The 19677-nt window shown below is 44.1% G+C and overlaps 1 protein-coding gene across 1 annotated transcript in view; it reads right to left on the bottom strand.

Moving 5' to 3' along the window:
* NRDC (nardilysin convertase) overlaps positions 1 to 15658 on the bottom strand; it is a 50913-nt gene extending 35255 nt beyond the window's left edge. Inside the window, exons 1-6 of the mRNA XM_066623837.1 lie at positions 15221 to 15658; positions 6534 to 6816; positions 5898 to 5979; positions 3536 to 3689; positions 2214 to 2287; positions 601 to 696 (exon numbers count right to left, since the gene is read on the bottom strand). Of these exons, the coding sequence (XP_066479934.1) occupies positions 601 to 696; positions 2214 to 2287; positions 3536 to 3689; positions 5898 to 5979; positions 6534 to 6816; positions 15221 to 15609 (1078 nt within the window). The 5' untranslated portion in view covers positions 15610 to 15658. The remainder of the gene's footprint in view (positions 1 to 600; positions 697 to 2213; positions 2288 to 3535; positions 3690 to 5897; positions 5980 to 6533; positions 6817 to 15220) is intronic.
* Between the last annotated feature and the right edge of the window lie 4019 nt (positions 15659 to 19677).

The raw sequence follows: 19677 nt of genomic DNA, 5'->3' as shown, positions 1-19677 counted from the left end.
CAGGGCTACCTATGAGGCCAGGTGCCCATGTTGGACAATGGAGCTCAAAGCGCATCTAGGATGTTGCACCCAAAACTCTGTCCAAGAAAGAACTCCACACCCCTTGGGCACTCATTATACATCTCATGCTAATAGTACTGAGATGACTTCATACTTAGACTGTCCAATGAGAAACTTTTGAGAACAGAACCTTCTCGAATTTGGTCTGGTTGCTAGCCCTCCTAGTTCTTACCCCTCCCAACTGGAGATCCATAGCTGCACTCCATCACGTTTGATCAGGCGCCTCTCTGTCTACTAAGGTGTCAAAACATTCCAATGGGTTGTAATTCTTGTTATCTGTCCTTTCTAGCCAACAAATGAGAGACAACAATCTTTCTGTTTATTTATTCACATTCTTGCAGCTAGGAACTGCTAGCAACTTCTCTGTTACTGACTTAGTTTGGTTCAGGCTTCACGTGCTAACCTAGGCCTAACATGTACATATTCATGACACCACACCAATCAACAGACAAGCTGCAGCATGCAACATGTTACTATTTCTCCAAGTTTTTACTAGCACTTCTGCCTTTAACATTACAGGTCACACTATGAAATACTTACCCCAGAAGAACTTTTTCATAGGATGGCCTGACTTGGCAAGACTTCCAAACAACATCTCTCTTCGGTTTGCATCAGAGGGCCTTGCAAGTTGATATTCTGGATTTTTTTTTAAATAAAAAGAATTTCATATTACAAATAATACCGTACTGGGATTTCAACACCAGCCTTGACTGTAAAGTGATGTGATCAATCCATGCAGATGAATATACATGCTTGTTCAAAACAAGTAAAGGATCAGACAAACTAATATTGAAGTGATTTAACCAAGCCTACAGCGCATATGAAAGGCCCATATGTTTCCCTTTATAACTAGAACAGGAAAATCATGTTTACTCTATATAACACTTTTCTACTTGCACAGGAACCAATCCAGACGACTATCTGTCAGCAGAAGCTGGCCTCTGCACAGAGACTCCATTTGCTGGATCAAGATGGAAGTCTCTACAACAACCACTTGGGCAGAGATCTTAAGCTGCCTCAACACTGGTGCTGTAGCCCCAGCAGTGGGTACTACAAATGTGCATAAGGCACGTTTACGCCACCCAGAGAGCAAGCAGTGCCGGCTGGGAGTCTTGCACTGCCCCATCAACAGTGCCCCAGCTGCCAGCAGAGTAGAGGTAAGGGTTGAGTGGTGAGTGGGAGGGGTGGGAGAAGGGCAGAACAGGACTGGGTGAAGGACAGGCCCAGGAGGGGGCTGGACCAGCAGAGGCCTCCTCCACCTAATTCAAGTTATTCAAACTGGGGTGTCCGCCAGTCCAGTGCTGGGCTAGCACCGGTGTCAAGGCCCGCAAACGTGCCTTATGGCACATTTGCGACAGTGCACGCCTGCGGTGAGCTGATACGCACTCCATAGGATTGGGCCCTAAGTGAGCTATAGTTGGAATTGTAGAGTTGGAAGGTATCTTCAAGGCCATCTAGGTCAACACCCTGCTCTAAAGAGGATTTTCCTGCTTCTGGCATCTCCAAAAGGCACCTGTCAAGCTGCTGCCTGTCAGACTCGAGTGAAGGAGAACCCACCATTTCCTTGGGTAATTGATCTCATTGCCTTACCATTGCTCTTACCAGTAAGAATTTCTTCTTCGTATCTAACTGAAGTCTTCCCTCCAATAATATATGCAACAAGCTGCAGCAGCAGCATATACATCTTTTCCATGACCCAACAGGCCACTGCTTAATATTACCTGACAAATCTTTTAAAGCGCCAATGAAATTATGAAAAGTTATATGCTTTGTTATTATTTGAACTTATTAAAAGTTCAAGTTCCCATTTAAGTTCTTGAAACAGGCACTTTACAAATGCATTTCAGGGCCCAATCCTATCCAATTTTCCAGTGCTAGTGCAGTTGTGCCCATGGGGTGCGCACTGCATCTGGTGATGGGAGGCACAGGGAGAGGCCTCCTCAAGCTATGGGAAGGCCTCCTCAAGCTATCAAGGCTGCATTGCAGCTGCACCAGTGCTGGAAAGCTGGATAGGATTGGACTTACTGTTGACTTTCCTTTATGAGTACACATGAATGCTTTGCTTCATGGAACAATGTTAGCAACACTTTCTGGATACTAACAAATCGAAGTTTTAAAAACTAAACATAAAAATGACAAGTCAGAATTCTTACCACTGTCCACAGCCTCAACTTCTCGGTCAATTGCATCACGGATCATTAAAGGGTGAATGAAAAACTGTGCCCATCTGAAACACAAAAATATGTAGACTTCCCTACCAATCAGACCATAGCACAAAAGTAAATTCTGCACTAGCACAAAAGTAAATTATGTAAATTAAGTGTGGTGGCTAACAATATTATCCAAGTGTACTAAAATGCAAGCAATATAATATTTTTCAACCACTAGGAGTGCATTCTGATGCAACTACAAACTTTTAAAATTCCCTTTATTAGTGAAAGAAAAAAAAATACACCAAAACAGAACACCACAAATACAATCAACCAAATAAGAGAAGGGAAAAAAGGAAAAAATAGTAATAAAATACATAAAAATACAAACTTTTACAATCTGTAAACCATAATCCATAAAGAATAAATATCCAGAAATATGTCCATTTATAATTGCCATCTGTAAGCCATTTGTTCAAATGTTGGCAACGTTAAAAGATCCTCAGTCCACTGAGTAATAGCAGGAGGGCACTTATATTTTTAATGTTTTAAGACTCTTAGCTATAGTAAGGGCACCGAGGGTTCATTTTCACTGTCCTGCTATTTACCTGTTTCACGGTAGTTAAGAGCAGGACATGCAACTATAAACTTTAGGTTTATGTATGCCTCCTGCTGCACATAAAGGCAGGAAACCAGAAGCTTCTGCTTCAAGTTAGTGGCAAATCATACTTTGCTGTTGAATCCAAGCACAGCAAAGTTTGGCCACAAACCAGGACCAAATTTATAGTATTCATAGGCATCATAAATGAGAAGTGGAAGAGCAGCCACTTCTAATCAAGATGAATCACTTTTAATCAATATCTCTCATGAGCACCAGAAACAGGAATGGAATATGACAGTCTACTACTTGCAGCTGCTTAATGCAAATGCTTAAAATACATCAATTACATTTTGTGCTACAACATAAATTATTCTATTTCTTCTGTTTCTCAAATCAAGGCATACATGAATTCTATGAAGAATTTTCTTTTCTTATAATAAATACTTTTAATTTTTATTTTAAAACACCAAGAGTTAACAAATACAAACTCAGAAACACAAACTCTATTAAGAATTTTCATAGCTTAATGTTGATAATAAATTATCTTCCCCGACACAGAACTCTTCTAACAAAATAACTCCTCAAACTTCTTCAGCAATTACTTGATAATTGAAAAGCATTGAACATGATAGCAATAGCTAAAATATGAAAAGGTATATTCACTATTACACTATATTCACCCCACATTATTCGAAATCTAAACATGAATTTATAATTAAGGTACCTATCGAGTGCCTCCTTGAAATATTTCCTTTGTACATCAAACTGGAAGACTGTCCGCTCACAATCTGTTGAAGCATTGTCACTGCCTCCATGTTTCTTCAGAAATGCATCAAACCCATTCTCATCTGGATATTTTGAACTGCCCATAAAAACCACTTGGAGAAAAATCAAAGTAAAATCAAGTTAATTCTAATTGTACATGGGTAGAAATGCCACAAAATATTAGTAATAACACACCATCATTTTATCCCAAAATCGAGCTCTTCTATCAGTGCTTGAAATTCATATAACTTACAAGGTGAAAATATCCTTCGCATTCTATTTGCATAATTGCAAGGGAATGTGAAAGATCAGGCACTAGGGTTGTAAATTACTGCATTTTCCTAAGTCTCGACACTGAATCCAGACCAGGGTAAGACTGGGTATTGAGAACAAAATGGCTAATATTATAATGCCGTTGTAATAGTATTGAGAACAAAACAGCTAATATTATAATGCCATTGTACAAATCGATGGTAAGGCCACATCTGGAGTATTGTGTCCAGTTCTGGTCGCCACATCTCAAAAAGGACATAGTGGAAAAGGAAAAGGTGCAAAAGAGAGCGACTAAGATTATTACTGGGCTGGGGCTCCTTCCTTATGAGGAAAGGCTACGGCGTTTGGGCCTCTTCAGCCTGGAAAAGAGACGTCTGAAGGGGGACATGATTGAGACATACAAAATTATGCAGGGGAAGGACAGAGTGGATAGAGAGATGCTCTTTTCCCTCTCGCACAACACCAGAACCAGGGGACATCCACTAAAATTGACTGTTGGGAGGGTTAGGACAGACAAAAGAAAATATTTCTTTACTCAGTGTGTGGTCAGTCTGTGGAACTCCTTGCCGCAAGATGTGGTGACGGCATCTGGCCTGGATGCCTTTAAAAGGGGATTGGACAAGTTTCTGGAGGAAAAATCCAATACGGGTTACAAGCCATGACGTGTATGTGCAACCTCCTGATTTTAGAAATGGGCTATGTCAGAATGCCAATGCAAGGGAGGGCATCAGGATGCAGGTCTCTTGTTATCTGGTGTGTTCCCTAGGGCATTTGGTGGACCGCTGTGAGATACGGGAAGCTGAACTAGATGGGCCTATGGCCTGATCCAGTGGGGCTGTTCTTACAGGATTTCTATACAGTTTGAACCTCAACAGCAAAGCAAAATAGGAAGCAGATGATGTGCAAGTTGCTATATTCATTGCAAAAACTAGGGAAGTAATAATTGTGCACCAAGTTTTGTAACGTTTACAAGAACAAACAACTACCCAAAAAACACAAAGGCAGTGAAAAAGCCTTAAGAGTCTGAAAATTGAGCAATTTCACATCAACACTGAACAGCACTTTAAAGTTACACTGACAGATCTCTGGGTAGCAAGAGAGGAAGGATGCTCATTTCACAACCATTCTCACATTTTTCACAAAAACATTTGTGCAGAGGGTGCACAAGCTCAAAAAGCAACCTGGGAGTGTAGCACAAAAACATAGCAAAGGAACACTTGTTGCAGTTTCTGATTTTTATTTTTTTTAATGGTAACTTGTATTCTAAGATTTTGCAAAGAACTGCCCTATAATGCTCCTTCTGTTCCTGGAAACAACATTACAGTCTAATCTTATGCCCCGCCCAGAGGAGCAGCAGCACTAAAATGGCTGTCACTGCATCATATGGGGCCAGGGCAGCCTCCAGAGGTAAGGGAACAAAAGCCGCCACGTCATATGGGGCTCCTCGGAACTGCACCAGCTACTTTGCTCCACAGGCTGGGAGAGGTCATAGGATTCAGCGGCAAAGTCTGCCACCATCTCCACCACCCTCCTGAGCCCAATCCTCCCTCTAGCCTGCTCCACCCCCACCCAGTTCTGCCTCCTCCCCATCTTCCCCCCATCTTGAAAAGCCTCTCTGTCAGCCAGCAGGAACACTGCTCTATGGGGATGTCTTCTTGGTGCTGAGGGCCAGCACTGACTGGCATGGGCCTCAGTACCATGTCCTTACCACCAGCACAGAAGTGACTTATGGCACTTTTGCGATGGTGGTTGTCTGGACAGCGTTAGTGAAAAGGGTCTCTGTATGATCTGCTTTTGATATAGAACAGGTATTCACAAAAACATAATATTTAACCAATTGAAATTATATTTACTGCAATCCTGCCAATATCTAGTCTTTTCTGGGTGGTAAGACAAATACTCAAACAGAAAACAAAGTTAAACGATTTAAGTATTTGAGTCTTAAATTTTTTAAATTTTTATTTTCTTTATAAAAACACCTCAACTTATGCAAAACTATATGGCATGCACATTTTGCAGAAGTACACAAGGATCTTTTAAGAACCTACTATGTTCCAGAAAATGTGCCAACCCAGGCAGATCTTCAGGGTCAGAGAAACTGCCAACACCAACACAAAGAGCAGCTGCAGACTGGAAGAAAACAAAACATACAGGGTTTTTATTTGCTTAAAAAAAATTATGATTTTATCTATAAAACCACCATATTCCCCCTAAAAAGGGGGTCATCAAGATCGCTGAGAATGTCAGATCCATTAAATGATGCACTTCACAATTCTGTACAAAACAGAATGGAATCTGAATGCCAGAACTGCTGGGACTACCCAAGCATCAAATCAGCTTAGATAAGTCGCACACAAAAGTAACACCCAAAATCAAAACATTGTCCCTTCTGCAATAGTAACAGTAATCGTGGTGGCCCCCTCAAGATGGGGGATGAAGGGGGAAATCATTGCTGTGTTTCGTTCTTTTGCCTCCCACCCCTGTCAATTTTAGAGCAGAACTGGAATACTACTTGCTAAAGCCAGCAGTGGGAGAAAACTGGAAAACAATGTTACAGTAAAACAGTTTCCCTTAAGTGGCAAGCTGCTTTTATTAACCTCCGTTCTTTATAAATGTACTTTAGAGCTACAGCCAAACCAGTCATAGTCAGATAAAATTGTTAAATTCAGAGAAATTCCACATACCTGTTTTTCTGTACAATTCCTTTTCCGGGTCTCATCTTTATCTGCTAGTTCTTCCAATTCGCTATCAGGGTCATCAAGATCCTCATCATATCCACCACTTACATCATCATATCCTTCTTGGTCATCCTCTATTTCTGCTCCAGAATCATCATCATCATCATCAGTGCCTTCCTCAGAGTCCTCATCATCCTCTCCCTCTGAAGATGGTGCATAAGGGCTACCATCTGGGTTATTCAAGTCCGATATCAGCAAAGCGCACAAGCCATTTTGTAATTTGATAAACCTAGGAAGTTAGTTGTATATCATCATTAAAATGTTGACTCTTTCAAGTGGTTCCCACTCAACATAAAAAATAAAATGTAAGATTTCTGGATTTGCCATACCAACTCTTGGTTCCTGTAATGAAACTATTGCTAATAACAACTACTACTATTCTTTCTTTTACATTTACCAAACATCTGGAAAAAATACACATTTACATTTATTTAACAGATTTATATCCTGCCTTTTCACCATTCAGGCAAGTTTTATTTAAACAAAGTTGTTTTAACCTCTCAGTCAAGTAACTGAGTCAAGTTACAGGAACAAGTTTCCAGATGCAGATTTTCCATTATAGGACAAATCAACAGACTCTCTCTCTCTTCACCCAGTGTCTACTTAAGAGAACGCAGTGTACTGACAGACACTAAAATCTCCCAGAAGAAGGTTTGACACAGTTGTCCATCTCTCTCAGTGATGTCACTAGCATTTCTGGCTGCCTCGGCAGTGGGGCAAAGAATATTTGTTATCATCCCTAACTCCCAAGATCAGAAATATTAACTCTTGTATTGTAAAACCAATACTAGGGCTGGCAGGACTATTTCTGGTGTAAATAAAGTCTCCTAAAATTGGGACATACAAAGAAACATAAACAGCACAAACAAAAGGAACAAATCTTAACAGAGGAAGAATACCTAAATCCTAGGACATGGGTGGCTATCACCAGCCCACAGTTCACTACTGGTCCCCACCCTGTCAAATCTCCCCTCGCCAAAATGTGGTGAGCTTTCAACTCTGCTTTTTTTCTGGCCTGTATTCCACTTATTTCCTGGGAGAGATGTTTGTATGTTAAGAAGCAGTGGAGTCCCTTGCATTCACAGTCCACCACTGGGAAGGGTGGAAAACTCCTGGAAAGTGTTATGCATTGCTTCTTCCTTGCAGGTGCCAAGGGGGTTCAGTACCATTACAATCTATACTGGCACTTCAGGTATTAAATAAGCTGTTTGTCACACTATTCGCCAATGCAAGGTATACAGCTAGAGACAGAGTGACAGAACTATACTCTTCTATAAATTCATACAGAATTAGAGTGAACGGTGTCTGTCAATTGCACCTGGCACCAGCACCTAATGGTGCCTGTCAATCAGAAATTGGCTGTGTTACTCTTCTCTTTCTTCTACTTCAATGGTAGGTGTCTCTAAAACCAGCAAATGATTCAGGGGAAATGCTGAGGATCTTCAGAACAACCTTTCATTTACCAACAGTAGAACTGCCTGCTGGGTATTTGAGGTCAAGTTAGCATGAACACCTGAGCAATGATTGGTCTCAACAAGCACACAAGAGAATTGCATGCAACTTTAAACCCAGCAGAAAACCCTCCCTTTGACAAACAAGAGGTCACTCTGGAGGCCTTTGCATTACTGCAAAAGTCTTAGGAGAGATCTCTCATTTACCTAATGGGAGAGGCATCAGCAAAGAGCAGCACATTATTATTACCTGGGGTTCACCACCCTTCCCTGCAGCAGACTGTGAGGGAAAAACTGAACTGCTCCTTACCTTACAGGCACCCCTCCCAGGAAATCAGAGAGGAACCTGCCAAGTAAGCAACAGCAATACCCATTTTGCAGAGGGTGGTGCAAACTCCTGGAATCTGGGGAGAGAGTTAGACTCTCCCCTGCAAAGCACCCAAGGAGGAACAGGGCAGTGATACCATGTGAGAGAAGATCCACTGAGCCACTTAGTAAAGAAGAATCCACTCCTATGGAGTCAAGAAGTTGGCCATCCCTGGTCTAAAAGAAATCAGAGATATCTTTAAATAAAATCAGATAGTTGAATAATATTCCTCATCTGTGAAAAATGTATAAAGAAAAAATCCTTTGCTGGATTTTTAAAACATTTTCATCACTCAGAGAATCACACATTTTTATGAACATTATTTTAAAAGAAAAACCAAACACCAACATTTAAAGACAATAGTAAAATGTTTTTAAATTTTGCTTTGTACAATGTACACATTTATAATCAACTTTAGATAGCAACTGCCTTAAAATATTTTTTGGTATTATGTTTGCATTCAGAACGCAACAATACATGATTTATTATACAAAAGTAATTACCTAACTTATGTTTACTAATCCTACCTCAAGTTTACCAATTCAGAAATCAGCCTATGGCTTTTACAATTTACCTGCTGGGCAGCCCAACCCTAAAGCCAGCAGCTCTGCTGGGTGCAGTAGCACCAAAACAGCTACTGCTGCATCCAACGGCACCGCTGAGGCCGCTGGAGGTCTCCTCAAGGGAAGAGGACTTTTGCCCCCTTCTACTGAGGAAAGCCCCAAGCCCCGCAAGGGGCTTCTCAAGTCTGCTATTTTGTCTGTGTAGACTTGAGGGACTCCATGTCAGTCCTCCTGGTCACATCCAGAGGGTGTTCTGAGGGCAGGTATGCTGTGTGCAATCTTCCCACTCCTCAGAATGCTTTCTAAAGGCCTAAAACATCACTTCCTAGTTTTCTCAAAAAACCAGAAGTAACTTTTTGTGCCCTCTGAAGGCTTTCTGAGTGTTGGAGAGGATTCGCTGGCCCTCAGAACACGCTCCGGGTGGTTCCTGTGATGTGCTAGTTCTGAGATATTTACTCCTGTCGTAGGGGCCTTCCCCTGGAGGGACCTGGAACAGGCTTGTTCCTCCCCAGGGAGGCCTCAGATTGGCTGGAGGCAGAGGGGGTTCTAGCACCCTTGCCCTCCTCCCTAGCAGCGCTGCCAAACCTGGCCTATGAGCAGGAGCTGTTGACCTCACAGCTCCCTACTTCACACTGACAGCCTCTCATTCCTGACCTCCCTGTTTTATGGAGCAAGCCTGCCCCCTTTGGCCCCGCCCCTTCCTCCAGGTGGGGCAGAAAAGGCCTTTCCTGTTCCTGGCTTGTTTCCTTCTGTGTTCCTTGTTTGCCCTGCCAGCCCCCTCTGGCTGGTTGAGGTGAGCCACCCTGCTTTGCCCCCTTCAAGGGCAGTGAAGCCTTCCCACCCTGGGCATGGGGTGCCTGCTCCTGGGTAAGTCAGGGGTCAGGGCATCTGGGAAGGGCCCCGACACCTGTATATTTAAGTAAGCTGCTTGTGAGGTGGAGGATTGGAGGCCTATTTAAGTGTGTGCTTCATTTCTGTGGTGCTTGGAGAAATCCTGGAAATATGAGCCCATTCCTTCATTCACCTAAGTTCCATCTCTAATGTATTTTAATTTTATATTTCATTTTTTCTGGCCCTCGACACCATGCCAGATATTTGATGTGACCCTCTGGCCAAAATGTTTGGAGACGACTGCTGTAATAGGATAGGTTTCCAGCAAACAATATGCACTTCTGCAGCATTCAGTATTGGTTCAAGATACTTTTCAAAAAAATAAATTCTAATATTTATAAACAGTGGTTCTCAAACTTTTAGCATCAGGACCCACCTTTTAAAATGAGAATGAGGTCCAAATCCTATCCAATTTTCATTGGCACCACTGCAGCTGTGCCAATGGGGCATGCACTGCATCCTGCAGTAGGGAGGCAGTCACAGAGGCCTCCTCCAGGTAAGGAAGTGTTTGTTCCCTTTCCTCAGGGCCTCACTGTGGTTACACCGGTGCTAGAAAGTTGGATAGGACTGGGCCCTCAGTCAGGACCACTGGAAGTGATGCCATGACCAGAAGTGACATCATCAAGCAGGAACATTTTTCAGAATCCTAGACTGCAATCAATGACTGGTGTCAACTCCTCAGTCATTGAGGAAAAGAGGAGAGCTCAAGCAGCATACAAGGCCTGTCCCAGTGAGCGCAACCTGCAGGTCCTCCGAACTGCTCGCAGCAAAGTCCAACAGACTGCCAGGAGATGTGCTAACGACTACTGGCTCCAGCTCTGTTCCGAGATACAGATAGCAGCTGACACGGGCAACATCAAGGGGATGTATGATGGTATCAAGCAGGCCCTAGGTCCAACACAGAAGAAAATTGCCCCTCTGAAGTCTGCCACAGGCGAGGTCATCCAGGATCGGGCGCAGCAGATGGAACGCTGGGTGCAGCACTACTCTGAGCTATATTCCAGAGAAAATGTAGTCACCGAAGAAGCACTGAACAACATTGAGTGCCTGCCTGTGCTGGAAGAGCTTGACAGTGAACCAACCCTAGAAGAACTTCACGTGGCCCTGGACTCCCTTGCCTTTGGCAAGGCACCTGGAAAAGACAGCATCCCTGCTGAAGTCCTAAAATGCTGCAAAGAGATCATCGTCACTGAGCTGCATGAAATCCTCTGTCTCTGCTGGAGAGAAGGTGGAGTACCTCAAGACATGAGGGATGCAAACATCATCACGCTGTACAAGAACAAAGGTGACAGGGGTGACTGCAACAACTACCGTGGCATCTCTCTCCTTAGCGTTGTAGGAAAGCTGTTTGCCCGAGTTGTACTAAAGAGGCTCCAGGTACTTGCAGAGAGCGTCTATCCAGAATCGCAGTGTGGATTCCGAGCCAACAGGTCCACCACTGATATGGTATTCTCCCTTAGACAACTGCAGGAGAAATGCAGGGAACAACGACAGCCACTCTTTATAGCCTTCATAGATCTCACAAAGGCTTTCGACCTGGTCAGCAGAGACGGCCTCTTCAAGATTCTCCCCAAGATTGGATGTCCACCCAGGCTCCTCAGCATCATCAGATCTTTCCACAAGGACATGAAGGGCACTGTTGTCTTCGATGGCTCCACATCAGACCCTTTTGACATCCGAAGTGGAGTGAAGCAGGGCTGTGTTCTTGCACCAACCTTGTTTGGGATTTTCTTCGCTGTCCTGCTGAAGCAGGCCTTTGGAACTGCAACAGAAGGCATCTATCTCCGGACCAGATCAGACGGAAAGCTCTTCAACCTCTCCAGACTGAGAGCAAAATCCAAAGTCCAGCTGAAATGTCTGCGTGACTTCCTCTTTGCCGACGATGCAGCTGTCACTACCCACTCTGCCAAAGATCTCCAGCAGCTCATGGATCGTTTTAGCAAGGCCTGCCAAGATTTTGGACTGACAATCAGCCTGAAGAAAACACAGGTCATGGTTCAGGATGTGGACTCACCTCCCTGCATTACAATCTCTGAGCATGAACTGGAGGTTGTCCATGACTTTGTGTACCTTGGCTCAACGATCTCCGACACACATTCTCTCGATACCGAGCTAAACAAGCGCATCGGTAAAGCAGCTACCACGTTTTCCAGACTCACAAAGAGAGTCTGGTCCAACAAGAAGCTGACGGAACATACCAAGATCCAGGTCTACAGAGCTTGCGTCCTGAGTACACTTCTGTACTGCAGCGAGTCATGGACTCTTCGCTCACAACAGGAGAGGAAACTGAGCGCTTTCCACATGCGCTGCCTCCGACGCATCCTCGGTATCACCTGGCAGGACAAAGTTCCAAACAACACAGTCCTGGAACGTGCTGGAATCCTTAGCATGTATTCACTGCTGAAACAGAGACGCCTGCGTTGGCTTGGTCATGTCGTGAGAATGGATGATGGCCGGATCCCAAAGGATCTCCTCTATGGAGAACTCGTGCAAGGAAAGCGCCCTACAGGTAGACCACAGCTGCGATACAAGGACATCTGCAAGAGGGATCTGAAGGCCTTAGGGATGGACCTCAACAAGTGGGAAACCCTGGCCTCTGAGCGGCCCGCTTGGAGGCAGGCTGTGCAGCATGGCCTTTCCCAGTTTGAAGAGACACTTTGCCAACAGTCTGAGGCTAAGAGGCAAAGAAGGAAGGCCCATAGCCAGGGAGACAGACCAGGGACAGACTGCACTTGCTCCCGGTGTGGAAGGGATTGTCACTCCCGGATTGGCCTTTTCAGCCACACTAGACGCTGTGCCAGAACCACCTTTCAGAGCGCGATACCATAGTCTTTCGAGACTGAAGGTTGCCAATACAAAGACTGCAATCCAACCCACACTTACCCAGGAGTAAGTCCCATTTACAATCATTGTTAAAAGCATATACACAGTAACCAGTTTAAAAGTACAGATCTATAACATTTTCTCCAAATGCAGTCACATACTATAGTAACATCAAGTCTAGTATATTAAAAATAAAATATTGAAATCAATGGAGACCCACCTGAAATTGGCTTGTGACCCACCTAGTGGGTCCCGACAGTTTGAGAAACACACATAGGATAATTTACGTGTGTATATACCGCTCCTTAGATGACAAAGATTGCAACTCTAATGATTATCTCTCTCAGTAAATTGTTTCCATTACTAAAATAACCAGCAAAATGCAGTAGCCGCCCCATATCCACTGTTTCAGTTATCTACAGTTCTCATATACACCCCCCTCCGCTCAGTAACACTCATGACTCGCTGTCTCTGCAAAGCGACACTAATAGAAATTGGACAGCAGAAGAAGTTTTTTGGAAAAGGAAGCATACAATGAGAATGCTAGACTCAAAGCCGCTAGAAGAGGGGAGAGAGACTGCTAATAGGAAGCAGATCTAGTGTTCTTGCTGTCTGTCTGCTTCCTTGCTATCTCCTTCCTGTTAGCGTCACTTTCCAAACAAAGCATTTGCAAAAAAAGAGAGGTGAGTCATGAGTGTAAAGAGGTTCACTACTATCCATGGTTTGGGGTATTCACAGTAGCAGTAGGAATGTATCCCCCATGGATATGGGGGGGTGCTACTGTAGTTTAAAGCTGTAATCCTATACACATTTACTCCTTACGCCTAGGAGTAAGTCCCACTGAACACAAGAGAACTTACTTTGGTGTAGACATACATAGGATGTCAGTTTATAAAGCACATGTTTTGACAATTACAGTACAAATAACCAAAATAATAACCTGAAACGGATGTAAATAATGATGTGGGAGGAAGTCACAGCAGAGGGGAGAGCAATGACTCAGCTCAACCATGTCATTACTTTGCCCAGGTTTTGGTTAGATAAGGTCAGAGGAAATGGCAAGCAATACAAAATCATATGCTAGTTAGTAGCTACATACTTTTCAGCCACACTAGACGCTGAACCACCTTTCAGAGCGCGATACCATAGTCTTTCGAGACTGAAGGTTGCCAATACAATAGTAGCTAGACAGCCAAATTGAGTTGAATATCTGCAAATACTGCTAAAACCGTCCCTATAAAGGATCGACTGTTCTCATGAGGCAACACATACCTGCACTGTACATGGGGCTACACTCCATTTTACCCTCACCACACTCCTGTAGGGTAGGCATAGACTACCCAGTGAACCTTGTAATGAGCAGGGATTTGAACTCCTCCTGTTTTCCAGAGACACTGTGCTTCCTAAAAAGAGTGTCCAACATGCATCGTGGGGCTAAGAGTGAGGCTGGGTTTGGACCACCAAAATGTGGGTGAAGGTGGGGGAGAGGGTGACCCAATGTCATACTCGCAAGAGGACAAGCCCCCCCCAAAATGTAGGACATCCAAGAAAAAAATGACAAAATAAAAACTAAAACACTTGTGAATTGATTTCATGTGGTCACTTTAAATACTATATTACTTACTATTAAAAACTATATTACATGTAATTTATTACATATCACTTATTAACTAGAACAGTGGTTCTCACACATTTAGCACTGGGATCCACTTTTTAGAATGAGAATCTGTCAGGACCCATTAGAGGAGATGTCATGACAGGAAGTGACATCATCAAGCAGGAACATTTTTAACAATCCTAGGCTACAATCCTACCCTCACTTACTAGGAGTAATACCCATTTACTGTCATTGTTAAAAGAATATACCTAGTTGCTTTTCAAAAGTACAGGTTTGTAATATTTCTCCAAATACAGTCACAGACCAGGGTAGCATCAAGTCTAACTTATTAAAATTAAAATATTGAAATGATCGGGGACCCACCTGAAATGGGCTTGCGACCCACCTAGTGGGTCCCAATGCACAGTTTCAGAAACGCTGAAGTAGAAGAAAGCTATGCGCTGCCTGCAGAGGTCTGCTCACAGGGAAAGGGGGGACATTTACAGCCCAATCCTATGCACATCTACTCAGAGGTAAGTCCTATTATAGTCAATGGGGCTTACTCCCAGGTAAGTGTGGATAAGATGGTAGTAGCCACAGAGCCCAAGCCTATGCATGTCTACTCAGAAGTAAGTCCCACTGTAGTCAATGGGGCTTACTCCCAGGTAAGTGTAGATATGATTGTAGCCCTAAGTTCTTTTCCAGGACACGAGGCTAAAAAAGAGGACACGTCTAGGAAAAAGAGGACATCTGGTTACCCTGCGGGGGGGGGGAGTGTTGAAGGCGGATTCGCCTCAGCGAAGGGACATCCTCTCTAGGGCTACAATCCTGTCCACACTTACCTGGGAGTCAGCCCCATTGACTATAACGGGGCTTACTTCCGAGTAGACACGCACAGCTCGGCCCTGGGTTCTCAGTCGTGAGCTCGACCACCCGCTCACCTGTACTGCTTGGGGTCGCTGGGGGACTTGACGATCTCCGGGTCCCCCAGATTGGGGCTGGCGGCGGCGGCGGCGTCTCCTCCTTCCCCCGCCGGCTCCTCCTGCGCGGCGCCGGCCTTGGCCCCACGGCTGCCCTCCAAGTCCTGCGGCAGGTCTTGGCCGCTGACAGGCGAGGCCTTGGTCCTGCCCGGCATGGCTGCCGCTGCCGCTGCCAGGGGAACCCACAGGAAGCGGCGGCACGAGGGATGCCCACTGGTGACCGGTCGGGGTCCGGCTGGAGAGTGACCCCAGCCGGTGCGATGACGACGGTGGCTGCTGAGGGCTGGCCCGGCTCGGAGCCGCTTCGCAGCGGAGGCCGCGTGCGCGAGCACGGCCGCGACCCTCAGCATCCGCCGCCGGCCAAGCCCCGGCCGGCTACTCAAGACCCAAGCGCAGGCCGGTGCTAAGGCCCCGGCCCCACTCCCACCAATCACGGCCCGGCCCGGCGTTCACGTGACAGACGCCAGCCAATCCCAGGCCTCCCCGGCACAGCCGACTCTGATAGGCCGCGCTCAACCTGGAGAGCTGCAAGTGAGGGTGAAACGGGGGACAAACAGGACTTTTGGTCTGTTTGTCCTAATTAATTTTGAGATTTCTCTCGGTTTATTAATTCCCTCAACAGATAGGATGCCCTGATTGGGCCACCGTGCTGTCACTCTTCAAAAGCACCCAATGCCTATTCACCCACCGGATGACGTCACTCGCCGTGGAGTGGGCGGGGCGAACAATGGGTCCCGCCCCTTTAGGGATGTATGTAAGACCAAAGTAAAGCTACTGTGAGAGAGGCAGTGTAGTGGGTGGGTTGTGTTGTAGGGGTAGTGCTGCTTTACGTGGTGTGTCTGTGGAACTCACTGCCATCAGATGTGATGGTGTCCACAAGGGGGAGTATGCCTGGGCACATTCATGGGGAGCTGATGTGTCAGTGGCAACCAGGTACCTCTGGTTCAGTGGCAGTGTGCCTCTGACTATGAGTTGTAGGAAAGCAATGGTAGAAGAGGAGTATGTCTGTCCCAGCTGTCTGGAGGCAGCTGATGAGGAAAATGGGGCACTGGGCTAGGCTAGCTCTGGGCGATCAACCTATGGCCTTGTCAAACAATGCTATCCTTATGTTCTTAATTCTTTCTTGTTCACATAACTCTCTGGTTTTTGCTCTGTCCTCCTTTGTTGCTCTTGTGTTCTAAAGGTTTCTGAGATGCCAAAAATTGATCATGTGCTCTTATAGCAAGAACATGCAAAGTTTTGAGTTCTTCAGGTGTGGTTCTTAGACTAAATGGAAAGGCTCAGCTGTCTTGTACCAAGTTGCAGTACTCAAAAGGGGGGTTAGAGAGGTTGCTTGAATCATTCCAACCTTCTTGAAGTGTCTCTTCTAGTGGGGTGGGGGAAGAGTGTTTTCTGTATCTGGCTTCTGGTTTACTAGCAGCACTTGGAATATAGGTTTGCAATTTATGAAGCTTTGGTAATATTCCACAGTCTTATAATTAATAAAATAAAAAGTTGAGGTCCACTGATGTCATAATCTGAGATCAAATGTCCTTGAGACTTCCAGGCTGTATCTATGCAGTGTAAGGTATCTCAAAGCTCTTTGAAAGCATTGGGCTGATGACTTCCTAGGATTGGAGCCCTACAAGTAAGTTAGCTGAGGCTGACTCCAGTAAATCCCCTTAAACATAAAACTTAGTGAATAAAACTTAGTGAAGTTTTATTCTGAGTACAGCAGAATGCTTAGTGTTGTGCTGGACATAATCAATAAATTGATTTGAGGCCCAGTTCTGCTCTGCCCTGGGAAGCCTTACCCCCACCTGGCCTTTACTTACTATTAGTGCTCCTCTGCTGTGTCCACCGAGTGGTGAGGCTTGGTGCTGGGCCAGCACTGGTGCTCCCTTCTCACTGAAAACATGCTTTACAGCATATTTTTGGTACACACGTACTACTAGCACAATGTCCCATAAGATTGGTTGCTTAGTTAGGTCACTGAGGAATATCTGACATTTTATAGAGTTGGACCACTGGTCCATCTTCCTCAATGTCAAAGGATGTGCACCACCACTGAGATACACTACTTCAAAACTATGCATTTCTTTTGAACAGGTGGTTTTCCAAGTGCTATCTCTGGCTTGTTTAATCCCCCATCTGTTAGCACTAAAAGAAAAGGATGACTTTCCTACCATGGTCCATTGACAGTGTTTGTAATTCTCTTACTGTATGATTTGGTCCATCTGCCTGTAGCACTTCTGCAATCTTTAGCCTGTTTGAATGCAGGATTGACCTTTTAAGAATGCTGGACACTGCTTTTCTAATCTGCAATCAGCATTTTTCAAACTGGATACTGAAATTCCAGCAAAGAAGCAAAATGAATGGGGACTGTGAGACCAGTGGTTGGAGACCAATCAAGATCTCAACCCTTGACATCCAGTTGAGGATGATGTGAAAGAGCAGCTTTTGTTATGTGTACTGGGTAATAGAAAAGTCATGAGAAGCTGTGGGAAGTCATATGTGAATACTGCTTTTGTGACGGGTCTAGTGGAGAGCATCTTCTTGTCATGTTCTGGAGGAGTGGACAATAGTAGCAGCATTATGGTCAGACGTGACAGTCTTCATTAGTATAGACTTGGAAGCTTCATTTTGCTTTTTGGCAACCATCTTTTTTTTTCTGGCTTACATTGCTGCAAAATGACATAGGGCCCAATCCTATCCAATTTTCCAGTACAGCTGTGCCAATGGAGCATGCACTGCATCCTGTGGTGGGGAAGCAGTCACAGAGGCCTCCTCAAGATATGGGAACACCTGTTCCCTTACCTCAGGGCTGTGTTGTGGTTGCATTGGTGCTGGAAAGTCATATAGGATTGGGTCCTTACTCTTCATCACTGAAAGGAAATTTATGCCTCTGTCAGTTATGACATGGATAGTATCTAGCTTCATGTGCAACACAAACTGATTTTATTAAAAACTCAGTTATTTATTTAAAAGGCAACATCAGCCATCTCTGTATTGTAGCATCTGAGTAGTAAAAACCTGGGAGTTTGACACATAATGTTCTCCATAGATCTAAATGTGTGACCAGCAGAACTGGTTTTGAGAATTAACTATAACTCTCTCAATCACCCCCTCCCTGGTTGGTGGGGGTGTTTAGTTTTTTGCTTACTTGCAACTCTTGTTTTCCTCTTGCTTTTCTCCCTGTCTCCTATTCTTGCCCCCTTCTGTCACTACATCTTTGTCTGTACCCCATTTGTAATGGAAAGGAAACTAAAAACACTGCACATTGCACTAAATTATTTATTAACTAATTAGTCAAATCTGAATTGGGTAGTGATAGTGCAATATATTTTCTCTTTTCAGTATCATTAAATGTCCTTTAACCCGTGCTACCTTCTCTCAGTGTCGCCTTCATTGATTGTGTAGTACAAGAAAAAATGGTCCCTGTCTGTGCTGCTTTGAAGTATCTATTAACAGACAAAATGTATATCTCCATATAGCTGTAATAGCACCAAGTAGCTAACAATAATGTACCTTACAGAGTTGTTGTCAGTATTTTAGTATGTCTAATGATATAATGTATCTCTGAACAGTCTAAAGCAGTGGTTCTCCCCCATCTAGCACTGGGACCCACTTTTTAGAATGAGAATCTGTCAGGATCCACCTGAAGTGATATCATGACAGGAAGTGACATCATCAAGCAGGAAAATTTTTAACAATCCTAGGCTGCAATCCTACCCACACTTACCCAAGAGTAAGTCAGATTTACTATCATTTTTAAAAGAATATACATAGTAGCTTGTTAAAAGTACAGGTCTGTAACATATCCCCAAATGCAGTCACATACCATGGTAGCATCAAGTCTAATATATTAAAAATAAAATATTGAGACCCACCTGAAATTGGTTCATGACCCACCTAGTGGGTCCTGACCCATAGTTTGAGAAACACTTGTTTAAAGCGCTATAGAAATGCTAATACTTTTGCAAAGCGGATAAGCAACTCAGAACAACTCGGTACACAGGGATGAAGGTTCACAGGCTTTTATTGAATTGTATACAATTGGTCCACAGGACTCATGTCCAAAGCATAGACCCCGTCTGAACGCTGGTCCTTAACTTTTATACCACACAATCCTTTGTCTGAAAATCTAGACTTCTCATTCGCTGAAAGTTTGACATCATAAATGGGGCTAACTCTTAATAGGATATAGACAAAATACCATTTACATACCAAATAGGTGGGCAACAAACAAACAAAACCATTGATTGACTGTTATTTACATACAGGTGGGGTTTCATCCTAAAACTTTGCCAAAATTACACAATTTCCAAAAGTTTTCAAAAACCAGTAGGGTTCGCTGTAACATCCTCATTAAAGAGAACAAGAAAACACTTAAACATGGGTGTGAAGACCTTATCTGGTAGAACTTCTGGCCCATTTAT

Source organism: Tiliqua scincoides, chromosome 4 (assembly GCF_035046505.1).
Source record: "Tiliqua scincoides isolate rTilSci1 chromosome 4, rTilSci1.hap2, whole genome shotgun sequence".
NCBI classification, from domain to species: Eukaryota; Metazoa; Chordata; class Lepidosauria; order Squamata; family Scincidae; genus Tiliqua; species Tiliqua scincoides.
The sequence above is the reverse complement of the archived record's forward strand: the minus strand, read 5'-3'. Positions and strand labels throughout refer to the sequence as shown.